General features: G+C 43.2%; 1 protein-coding gene across 1 annotated transcript; it reads right to left on the bottom strand.

Moving 5' to 3' along the window:
- Positions 1–881: 881 nt before the first annotated feature.
- Positions 882–4,218, bottom strand: sox11a (SRY-box transcription factor 11a). Its single transcript, XM_015969962.3, has one exon. The coding sequence runs from the start codon at positions 3,985–3,987 to the stop codon at positions 2,890–2,892; it is 1,098 nt and encodes a 365-aa protein (XP_015825448.1). The 5' UTR covers positions 3,988–4,218; the 3' UTR covers positions 882–2,889.
- Between the last annotated feature and the right edge of the window lie 8,523 nt (positions 4,219–12,741).

Here is a 12,741-nt window from a genome sequence, read left to right as displayed (position 1 = left end):
GGATTCTATTGCCTCTGTGAGCATAAACATCCAAACGGATGAGGCTTTGCTTCTTAATGTAAACCCTGTTAAAGGTGGGTCTCTCTAAACAGGCCTCGGAGGAAGCGAGAGCCGGATTCTGTGGCTCTCCTGAGACTCACACAGCGAAGATGTAATCACTGTAAATTATTGGTTGTTGTGCTATTTATATTTTGTATGACATCATGCGTGTCTGGGTCTTATTAATCTCAATCGGAGAAAAAGCAGACGCAGCAGGAGCTAAGCTACAGGAAGAAGATCAGGGCAACGTCCCTAAATCTCAACTGGGTTTAAAAAAATGCAGGTTTGATGATGTAAAGTTTGCATCTGCATTTAATTTATTTTAGTTTGTTGTGGATGCTTCAAAAAATTAAAATCTACTTAATTATTTCATATATGAGGAAATTTGCTTTTCCTTATAATTTTGAGTCAAATTTACTTTGTGCAAAATTCTAATTTATTAGATTGGATTATCTATATCACTTAAGCTTTTATTTTGAAATTATATTAATGCAATAAAGCAACCACTTTCCACTGATTCAGCTCCTGATCTGCATGTTTAGCTCACATTTGTTTTCTTTGCATCAGCGCTCAGGCTTTTCTGGGTTAGCGCTGCTTTAGGAGCAGAGTGCTCGTTTTCTGAATGAAAGCCAGACAGACTGAGAGCTCCCACATGCTGAGTGCAAGCGGCTCCTGTTTCCAGCTCCGTTACCAAGGGGACCAGCGCCATGACCAATCACAGCTCCAGCAGCCAGCAAAGCGGGCAATTCAGTTTCTTAAAGCGGCAGAGTCTTGTTTTTGTTCAAGTCTTTTGAAACCCAAAAACCAGAAAGCAAAGAAAAAAGAACAGTAAACGTCAGCAGTGCAGTTGAAAAAAGTTTTCCTTTTTCTTTCTTTTTATTATTAAATGTGAATTCACATGGTAGTCTGAGCCCATCCATTAAAGAGTATCCGCCTACATACAAAATAGGCATCATTCTGTCATCACATCGTTTTCAAACGCAAGAAATAACACATCTGTGTACACATATTCACAAACTGAAAGGACAGTTGACGGTGGTAGGTACTTATTTATTAAAAGATGAGTCAAAGACAGATTCACACTTGGAATGTGAAGTAACTACTGCCTAGAACTTCCAACAAAACGTCTTGGCATATAATCAGGCTATATTCCAAAACCCTTTTTATCAAACAAACTTCATATGTAAGACCCACATAAAAATAAACAATATCTGCTTTTTTTAAGTGCAAGAAATTAAAAAATACAGGTTTGTGGTAAATGTCTTAAAAAAAGAAGGCAGTCTTCAGTTTCAAAATAAAGTTTCATTTCATGAAACAGGACTATGGAATGTTCTTTTTTTGCTTGCTCGTTAAATCTAAAGCCAGGCCACCACTGTGTTTGACTATGCCTTTTCATGTTTGTTTTTGTTCATTTTCCCAAAATTTGCAGTTGATTTTTGATTCAAACATGCCCATTTCTGCTAATTACGTGTGTCAGATAACGTTCAAATGGTAAAATCCGTCTGTTTTAATAGAATGCATCACACCGTAAGGCCATATTATATTGTTTTGTATCAGTTCCAGCTGATTTGTTTATTTCCCAGCCCGGACAGGCTTTCAGCATCACAATATGAAATGATGTCGACAGTGCACGAGTCTGTTTTTTCCATCATTTGCTACAATTGTTGATGGTCTGTATCTTAGGAGTATATATTGCACAAAAAAATGAGAAAGGGGGGAAAAAACAGTATGTGCCATAAAAAATACCAAAATCCAGTTTCACACCTGCGATTGGGACCCATCCACATCACGAGTATGATATACATAAACTCCTAACTTTACTATATTACAGTACATATACAATCTTGAAACTAGTTCCAGCTCTGAGGTATGTTTTCCCCATGATGCCATTGTATCGTCTACAAATACTCAACAAATCTGCTCTACAACTGTACAAAACCTAGTTTTAAAATCACAAGGCATTTTTGATGCAAGTCTTAATTTAACTTAATCCTTAAAACCAGGACTCCCTTGCATGCTAAAAAATAAAAACAAATGATAAAGGGAAGAAGTGCCTGAAACTCACTGAAAGCACAGTAAGAACATTCCCTTTTTTGTTAAAACTGTACAAAAATATGCCTGAAAATATTTTATTTTCTTTTAAAAAGATGAGGTCTGTTATGTATCAAAATGTTTCCCTCCACACCTGTAACTCTGCAGAGGTTTAGGCTGCTTTAATTGTTCCAAACCAGGAGGTAAAACAGAATCAGTTACAAAATAAAGACGTAAGAACAAAAAAACAAAAAGAAGGAAAAACATTTTTGCGGCATTTAAAAATTACATCAAACAGTTTGTAAAGTAGCATCCTGAACAATTGTCAGCTCAGTTCACAGATTTTTCTTTGAGACAGTCCACAGTTCGTGATCAGCTCCCTGCAGGTTTTTTCATTTTTATTTTTCTGGTTTTTTGTTTTCAAGAGGATAAGATGCATAGAAGTTCACGTATTCTTCCCTTTCTGGTCTAAGGTTGGACAGTAAATGCAGACCTATGAGGGGGGGAGGAGAAAATCCATAAACCCTGTCATGCTGTCAGATACAAAAAAGTCTGCAGACTTTGCCTCTTTTCCTCCCTCTTTCTTTCTTTCTTTCTTTCTTTTTTTTCCTGCTACCATCTTCATAAGCATCTCATTCCTCAAACCTCACCTCGGCTCACTGGTCCTCCACTTCCCTCTCCAGGACCCGACAGAAAAGCCACAAAAGGCAGGGCTTAGAGACCATTTGACCGGGACACGTATAATTTCACAACTCCCTTCTCTGTCATTACAAGAGTAACTGTTTTTCTTTTCTTTTCTTTTTTTTCTCTCCCCCTCTCTCAGTACGTGAAGACCAAGTCGGAAAAGTTCGCCTCCAGCCAGTCCCCGGCTATCATCTCACTGAGCTCCGGCGTGCAGTAGTCTGGGAATTCAAAGTGAGAGCCCAGGCTGCCCTCGCTGAAAGAGTCCAGGTCCTTATCCACAAGAGACAGGGAGAGGTTTCCTGAATTGGGGTTGCCCAGCTCCGAGCCCGGGGCGCTCGGAGCGAAATTTAAACTAAAGTCAAACAGCAAATCGTCCGCGTCCTCCCCGGAAGAGGAGCTGCTGCTGCTGCTGGAGGAGGAGGATGTGGAAACTGACCTGGAGGATGCTGGTGAGACGGAAGCAGCGTGCAACGCGCCCTGCTTGGAAATGTGTTTGAGATTATAAAACAGTCTGTTGTTGCTGCTCCGCACTTCTTCGTACATGCTCGCCCCCTCGGACTCCGCCGAGGAGCTCAAAGTTGGGCTCGCGGGAACTTTGGCTACATTGTACGGCCTCAGGCGCTCTTCCTCTCCCGCTTTAATCCCCATCCGGTAGTCGTCCTCCTCCTCGTCCTCCTCGTCCTCGTCGGTCAGCTCACTTTTCACAGACTTTGTAACTTTGAAGCTGGGAAATACGCAGTCCTCCACGTACCCGTGAGAGGTCTTGGAGCCGCTCTTCGTTTTGATCTTGGAGCACTTTTTGCTGGGAGTTTTTGCCATCTTTGCGCACTTCTCCGGAGACGGCGCGGACGATTTGGAAGTGTCGAGCTTTGGTTTTTTCTTGGGTCTGTATTTGTAGTCGGGGTAGTCAGCCATGTGCTTTAGCCGCAGCCGCTCCGCTTCCCGGATGAACGGGATCTTCTCGCTGTCCTTCAGCATCTTCCACCGCTTCCCGAGGCGCTTGGAGATCTCTGCGTTGTGCATGTCCGGCGACTGCTCCATGATCTTTCTCCTTTCGATCTTGGACCATACCATAAACGCATTCATGGGTCTTTTGATGTGACCGGTGGCTGTCTTGCACCAGTCCGGGTTTATCGCCACGGGGCTGCACGCCATAAATTCACTCTCCTCCGAGTCGGTGGCCTCTCTGGACATGCTCCCATCCGTCTCGCTGTTGTCCGTGTGCTGCACCATTGTCCCCACTCACTTTTCTCTTCTCTCTTTGCTCCCGGACGCTGCAGTTTCTAACAGCTCCTCACCGCCAAAGACGGCTCAGCTCTCTCGTTTCTGCGCCCGTTCGTCCACGTCCTGTGCGTAATGTGTCTCTCAAGCTCTGCACTCTTTTTCCAGAGTTACAAACTGCCTTCTTAACTAGTTATCAGCGTTTTCATGTCCCCTGCGTCACGGAAGGTCGTCCAATCACGTCCCTTCCACTCCGCCCAGCTGAATCTATCCAAGACTCCCCGGTTAACCCTTTTATTCCTCCCTTCCCGTGCTCTCATTGGAATGGAGGAGGTGGGGATTTGTGATACATAGTGTCTGGGGCAACACGCAGGGCGAGACAAGCATATTAAACACACAGTTAGAGCCGTGCGCTCCAGAGAGGCGCATTACGCACCAAAGTGTGCCCTAGCCATTTATTTTAAATATATATTTATGTTAGAAAAACTTTAGATAGGCAGTACGGTGTTTTCCAGACGTTTTTCTATAAAGAAAAATATTATTGGCTTTTTTTTTCTTCTATTTTTCTCCCTTAGGTTGAAAACTGAAGGTGGCGCTTGGACACTGTTGCAGGATGCGTCGGTGCGCATGATCCTAAATCTTTTATTTTTACAACTAAAAACAGGTTAAAGTAAATAATAATAATACCACCAACATCCATCCATGCATTTCATGTTTAATTTTGCTTGAAAGAAAGAAAAAATCTTGTTTTTCTTTATTATTTTGATTTGACGCGTTTTTTCCACCTCTGAATGAGAGAAGTAGGTCAGTGGAGCATTCTGCGTAATGGAGCCTGTTTACACCTGCTGCATCCAAAACAATCATAATAAAGAAATGCTCCAACAAAACAATTATTGCATCCACGTGAGTGAATTGTGAGAAGCAAATAAATAACAAGTAAACAAACAGCTGTCGTTTTAAACCGTCTGAGTGACTTCCCATGTGGAACTCATTCAGATGGTAACATTTAGCTGTGCCAGCCATGGCACCAAGAGATGGAAGGCACCCTGCTGAGTTTGCTGCGTCAAGAGGCAGTGCAGCTTCTAGCTGGCGTCCTCTGCATCCCCACCACACCCCTCCTCCCCGTGGCTCTGGGTGGGAGCCAGCAGGAGGCTGGGGCGGTAAGTCAGTCTCTCTCTCTCTCTCTCTCTCTCTCTCTCTCTCTCTCTCTCTCTCTCTCTCTCTCTCTCTCTCTCTCTCTCTCTCTCTCTCTCTCTCTCTCTCTCTCTCTCTCTCTCTCTCTCTCTCTCTCTCTCTCTCTCTCTCTCTCTCTCTCTCTCTCTCTCTCTCTCTCTCTCTCTCTCTCTCTCTCTCTCTCTCTCTCTCTCTCTCTCTCTCTCTCTCTCTCTCTCTCTCTCTCTCTCTCTCTCTCTCTCTCTCTCTCTCTCTCTCTCTCTCTCTCTCTCTCTCTCTCTCTCTCTCTCTCTCTCTCTCTCTCTCTCTCTCTCTCTCGGGCAATCACTTACCCTTTTGAAACCCTCCCCCCGCCAAGCCACCGTATTTTCCTCAGCTTGGGTTTAAGTCTCAACTGATACAGACTGAGCTAGCTCTAGAAAGGGGAAATAAAAAGAGGCACAGGGAGGTGGAGAATCAGGGTGAAAGAGAGTGAATGAGTCCGAGAGAGAGAGAGGGAGAGGGAGAAGTGCTGAGATGCATAGAAGAACTCCTTGGAACAGAGAGGGAACCCTCTCTCAGACAGAGATGGAGCTGAAATTCTTTATCATGACCACCCTGTGCTGATTAAGCCTTATCAGATCTGTGCGTCAGAACCAGAGTCTCAGGAGGTTACTGCATGCAAATGCATGTTTTTTTGTTCTTATTTCAGAATACTTTATTTTGTCCAGATGAGCTGATCTGTGTGCCATTTGATCAGATCAGCCCAAACTAAGAGCCTAACTGTAAAATGTGCCACCAAGTGACCAAAATCTTACATTTTATGCAAGGGACTGGGGTTTAATTGTATGTATTTTAGCACTGCTAATAGGATTTTTTTATCTTTTACTGCCAAAGTTTCACTGCGCATTCATTCTGATTTTGTAACTCTCTGATCTGCCCAATTTTACTTTCTCTCAAATCATTTCTAAACTATTCAATTTACAATTCATCTTTAGACACCAAAACTTTAAAATCGGATACGTCTGAGGCTCTAAGAAGATTCACACCTCCCTAATTAACAGGATTAGTACATTCCACAGAAATCTGCTGTTTCAGACCATCCTGCCATCTGGTGGAGATCCTATGTACTGCCTGTGGCTGCATTAAACTCTATCCCATTAGTGTTATAATTGCATACTATTTTTTAAACAGGTATTCGTTTTATTTGATTAACAGTAAATAACCCAGACTATAAATAATGTCTTTTCTGGCTATTATTTAATGTACCAGCATTTAAAGGGTCATCTTTATAATTAAGATTTATTATGTAAATCTGTTATTGCTTTTTCAAAAAGACTCAGCTGTGGCGAGTTCGTGGACTGGGGAAGGTGTTGGATTTTTCATTGCTGCCTGGTGAGCCATCCTATATGTAAACACAGGTGAAACTGGAAAAATTAGAATATTTTGCAACATTTCATTTGTGTGAGAAATTTCATTTAAAATGTGAAACTTATAAATGAGATAGACTCATTCAATGCAAAGCCAGATAATCCAAGTCTTTATTTGTTATATTTGTGATGGTTATAGCTTCCAATTTATGAAAACCTCACATTCAAAATCTCAGACAATTAGAATATTGTGAAAAAGTTCAATGTTCTAGACTCAGAGGGTCAGACTGTAATCAGCTGATGAATCCAAAACACCTGCAAAGGGTTTCCTGAGCCTTTAAATCGGGGTATTCAATTCTAGTCCTGGAGGTCCGGTATCCAGCAGTGGTTTCTCTGATTCAACACACTCATCTGTTCAGCAGCTCACCAGGCTCTGCAGAAGCCTGTTAATCACCTGCTGATTGAAATCAAGTGTGTTGAAACAGAGTTAACACGAAAACGTGCTGGATACCGGACTGAATACCCCTGCTTAAAACGGTCTCTTCTAAGCCAGGCGTGTCAAACTCCAATCCTCGAGGGCCGGTATCCTGCGTCTTTTTGTTGTTTCCCTCTTCCAACAGTTGATTCACCTGTGCAGCAGCTCATCAGGATCCGCAGAAGCTTGCTCACCTGCTGATTGAAATCAGGTGTGTTGAAACAGGGAAAACACTAAAACGTGTGGGAAAATGGCCCTCGAGGACCGGAGTTTAAAACTTGTCGTCAAAGCTGAATTACTGATATGAATAGACTTTGCACCTTATTCTAATTTTTTTTAAGTTTCACCTGTATGCAGTCTGGCCACGACCCACACAGAGCTCATTTATAGGTGTAGAATCTACGGTTGTCTTTCAGATTGTCTCCACATGCAATTGGACAGTGCTTGGACCAATAAGAGCAATGAAAAATGTGACATATTCACAGAAATCCTTTAACAGGCAGTCCACCAGACACTGTCGAAGCATCCTTTTTCAAAATAAGTAACAAATACTTCCTCAAATATGCGTTATAGATAAGAATGCCGTCAATTTGCAGCAATGCCATGGCGTGGTCTGACCGTGGCGGTAATGTTGCACAATCGTGTCTTTTTTTTTACAAACGATTACACAATGCCGACAAAAAGGGGCTGTGGGGGCGGCCTCTGCACTGCTGCGCACTTCCTTTTATCGTGGACGTAACTTGCTTTCTATTGCGATCGAAGCTGCGCTCATGAAGTGTTTTTACCAAGCTGATCCTAAAGGTGTCTGTCCTCCACGGTCCCTGGTGCTCTGAGCTCCAGCTCTAACGGACAGAAGCTCCTGGAGCTTCTGTTGATCATCTCAGCTGGTTTTGTTTACAAAAGTTAAACTTACTGCCCATTTTTACTTTCACTTTCAATATGGCTGCAGGCAGAGCTAGGCAGTGACTCCTCACATGATCCTGACACCTCCCTCTGCTGCGCCAAGGCGTTATATGCATTCACAGGTCTGGTGTTGCGGCAAAAGTACAACCAAGCCTGGCAGCACGAATGCTGCAAAATTCCTGCAACGCCATGCCGCCACGTCACGTTCACAAGACACACACATTTGCTGGCATGGTATGTCGTCTGAAAAGAGCTAAAGAAAAGCCCAAATCTAAATCATCTAAAGTTAGTGCCAAAGTCACTTCAAATAAGCATCATTCCTATGCTGACGCCATCTTTGTAGTTTTGCTTCGTCACAGCTCTGCAGTCTTTGTCTTCTGCTGTAATGGAGCTAAATTTTCCCAAGATCTCTCTACGAACATGGAGCGCTGTGATTGGCTCGGCCTACAGTCAGCACAGTCAATGGTAGACCTGCTGAGGCTACAGTGGAGCATGACTAGATAATCCTGCAGAGAAATCCTTTGCTACTGCTATGCGTTGTTTCAATTTCTTGGCTGTTAAAATAGTGCATTTACAGAGCAAAAAAAAAATTCAGATTTTTCTGTTTCAGTTCGGCCGACCACAATCTAGTCTGATCATGCTGATTACTGACTTTCAGATGCATTTCTAAATTAAACTTGCAGCACGATTTGTAAACAAAGTTGCCGGTGAAAAAAAACAAAAAAACAATCCCAGTGGCCCCAGTGATCCAGTCTCTTTTGATGATCAACCACTCCAGCCAGCCTCATCTTTTTATTCTCTCTATATGATCATTTCATGTGGGTGTGAATCACGAGACTATTTAATGAAGAGCGTTGGGGTGGCTGTCCTGCTCATTAGCATGGCTCATTGTCGGCTGAGAATGGGGTGCTGGTGTCACCCATGCAGCCAATGTCATCTGAAGCAGGGTCTTATTGCTCACAAGAAATGCACCGGGGATACCCAGCCCCCATCGCCTCTTTTCCCCCTATCCCGGTCAAATGGGCTCATTTAGTGACTGGACCAGGAGTGGAACCAAGAAGGCGGTTGTGGAATACTGGAACAATTTCCTTCTCACTCTAGAGACTACACATGATTAAACCAGAGAATCCAGAGAGCTGCTTATCATCATGTAATTTCCAGTACTCTCCCCAACACCCCCAAAGGCAAATGTTTTAATGCTTATTTGTTGATTTTAATGTCAAGGGAAAGGACGTTTTATTCCGCAGCAACGAAGTGTTGAATTAAGTGATGTTTTTCATGTATGCACACTAGAGAAAAATTGAGTTTTAGGAGAAACAATTCCCTTTGCATTGCTTATCTAAAAGCCCCCCAAAGCAGCTGCAGCTCTCACAAAGGGCCAGTGAAGCATTAGATCAATACTAACCCTTGCTAGCAGCTATCTGATGCTCCGAATGCATGCATCCATCTCCTCTGCATAGCCCCGAGACAGGTGTGGACTCCTGGAAGCCACTATCAGATGGCTTCACAATGGGTGAAGAAGAGGTGGGGGGGCTTAAAGTGGAGGGGTGAGAGAACGGGGGTTGTTTTGGTAGCACACGAAAAAACACAAATGAGCTTTTCACTCGACAGACACATCCTTAAGTATCCTCCGTGCTCATGTTGCGATGTTTACTGCCATCCTTGTTAACTGGAACACTCAGACCAAGTCTAGTCACTTTAATGGAAAACCCGTGCATGAGATTTAAATAACAGGTTCCAGCAGCAAGTAATCCAAGACAAATCCACCCACATTGCCATTATACTGAAGGGTGAAATCCTATATCGGTGTATGACTCGGAAGATTTACAGTTTGTGCGTTTATGCCTGTTACTGAAACCTGTTTTGTTATCTTAACTTGGAAGACGATTCCAAAAACGAGCTATGTCAGCTGGCTAAGCATTTGTCTTGCAGGCTGCCTGTAGCTAGAGTCTCATTCCTCAGAGATCACACCGTCCTCCCCTCTCCCCTCTCAAGATAAGAACTTTGGTAAGGAGCAGGATTTTACAGCAGTTTGGAAGTTGTTGTTTCACCACTGAGGTGCTTGCTGCCTCAAAGGCTACTTTATTCTCAACTCAATGCAAATGTATCTCCGCGGTGTCACTTTTTGTCCTCTTTTGTTGACCTCCTTGATGTGGCCTCTGTTTCTCAGCGTCCGATGCTTAGCGGATACTTGAGACCGGGGGATCTTGTCGTGAATGTAAACAGCTGATGTTTGAGATCTGTGTTGGAAATGTTTATCTGAGGCTGACACACACAATCAGAGGCTAAAGCTGATGGTTGGACTCAGAAAATTAAAGCTTCAGACTCATTTAAGAGTAAAAAGCCTTAGTTTGTGTGTCATTACTGATTTTATGACCACAACAATTTTCAATTTCACAGTTAGAACATTGGTCAGTGTTCCATTGTGTGCTTGAAATGGTAAAATAGTAAATGGAAAAAGGGCCTGCATTTGTATAGCACCTTCTTAGGGTTCTACAACCCCCCAAGGCCCTTCACAAACAATCATTCACTCATTCACACGCTGGTGGGGATGAGCTAAGATGTAGCCACAGCTGCTCTGGCGCCACCTGTCCCTCTGACCACCACATGGAATCATCACGTCACGTTGTTACTAACAAGGATGCAGCTAGTGTTAATGGTAAGTCCTTTTTTAAATCAGAAGTAGAAGTTTCTAAAGTAGGGATGCACCGATACCGATATGCACGGATATCGATAGAATCGATAAAAGTTAATCGAAATGTAGTTGCTTGAAAGTGGTGTCACTGTAACTTGTCATTTCTGTTCACCTAATATTTTAGTTTTGTGAATTTTCCATTCATATATTTTACTTTTGATCTACCTCAGTCTTTTTCTGTTGAAAGCAGAGAAGAAATTAAACCTGTATTCCATTTCATAGCATTTTTTTTTGTAGTAGAAGTATCGTATCGGTAATCTGTATTGGAGAGTACTCAGATCCACGTATCAGTATCATATCAGTTTGGAAAAAGTGGTATCGTTGCATCCCTACTCTAAAGCCAAGTGTATGCTCCTCCGTCAGCTCGGCGACAGAGACGCCATGCCATGATGCGTTCACGCTCTATGGCAGGCCCCTTTGAAAGACAGAGACGTGCCCAGTTTTTTTAACCGTCTGTTGAAAGCAACAGAAAGTGCAATCACGTGATTGGTCACGATACCACTTCCTGAAAAAAATGCTAACGTTATCTAGCAGCAAACACGGAGCAGATCACTGAACGTCTTATGGACGAGTCCAATGATATGAATGTTCGCACACGTGTGAATGCAGAAGCACAAAGTTATGTAGCAAACGTTTTATCCGTGGAAGAAATTTATGGGAAGTGTCGGTTTAGAAGTGGCGACTGCATGAAGAGGTGGAGGAGAATGTGGGATTAATTTTTCTGTGTTAAAACATCTCTGAAACACATAAACACAGTATAAACACACACTAAAGACATGCCTGCAATGGTGGTCTCAAGTATAAAAGAATGTCTTGTGAGTCAATTACTGTGGGGATAAAAGCTATGATGCTCCTGTTTCAGGAAGTAGACATTAGCCAATGCAGAGGCAAGCAGAAAACAGCAGGATCTGGAGGCCTGATATTCTAACATCTCGACTCTGATTAGCTCACAGCAATGCAACTCTACCACTGACTCTGTTTTCTTTGCAACGTCGAAGTTTTATCTCCGCAAAAAACAAAAGCCTGAACAATTTCCACCATGTTGTGAAGTTGCTAATGCTAATGGTTAGCTTCTACTAGCCAAGACATGCTCTGCTCTCTCCTGGTAAATGGTACATGGTACATGGCCTGTATTGTATATAGCACCTTCTAGAGTCCTGGAACCCCCCAAGGTGCTTTACAACACAATAAGTCATTCACCCATTCACACACACACACACACACACACACATTCACACTCTGGTGGGGATTAGCTACAATGTAGCCACAGCTGCCTCGGGGTGCACTGACAGAGGCAAGGCTGCCGAGCACTGGCGCCACCGGTCCCTCCGACCATCACCAGCAGGCAAGGTGGTTAATGTCTTGCCCAAGGACACAACGACAGCAACAGACTGAGTGGGGCTTGAACCTGCAACCTTCCGATTATGGGGCGAGCACTTAACTCTTGAGCCACCATCGCCCCTTAGCTCCTGGGTGCTAAATAAACACAACCTTCCGCTTCTCAACCCAAGATGTACGAGTCTACGAATGCTACATTTCAGCCTGACGTACATCTGTCAGGCTTTTCTAATCTGAGCGTTTCCCCGTCGATTTTCTATTTACATGTGATCACGTTTTTAATTCAGCACAGCCACATGAAAGACATTGTCCTGCCTTCTCTTCTCACAGAACATGAATCCGCAGTGACCTTAAGGAGATGACATCATCTTGGAGCAACTCTGGCTCACACAGTAATCTCATTGCCATGTCACTCCCAATCAGCTCTGGCCATTTAAATCCTTTAATTATATATCAGAAGCATAGAGGTAGTGTTTACCGTAAGAGCCAAGCACACATTGTGTCTTATGTTAATAAACTTGTGTGGAAGAGGAGGCCTGTGGGCACTCACAGCCACTGTAATGAGAGTTTGTTTAGTCTGAGAACTGCAGGACTAATGCTGATGGATTGTATGGCTGCAGGTCAAGTCTCTCACAGCAGAAAGAGGACGAAAAGAAATTGTACTCTTGTGAAACATAATGCATGACAAGTCCAGAAGAAATTATTTTACCTTGTTAAAACCCATTGGATGAAAACCACACAACACTGGAAATGACAAATAGGAGCCTTGTTTACAGCAGCAGCTAGGAGGCTGAAACACTTAATCAGTTTAGCCGCTGTGGTCAAACTGACAG

The sequence above is a fragment of the Nothobranchius furzeri genome, chromosome 18 (assembly GCF_043380555.1).
Source record: "Nothobranchius furzeri strain GRZ-AD chromosome 18, NfurGRZ-RIMD1, whole genome shotgun sequence".
Lineage (NCBI taxonomy): Eukaryota > Metazoa > Chordata > Actinopteri > Cyprinodontiformes > Nothobranchiidae > Nothobranchius > Nothobranchius furzeri.
This window is presented reverse-complemented; position numbering and strand designations above follow the sequence as displayed.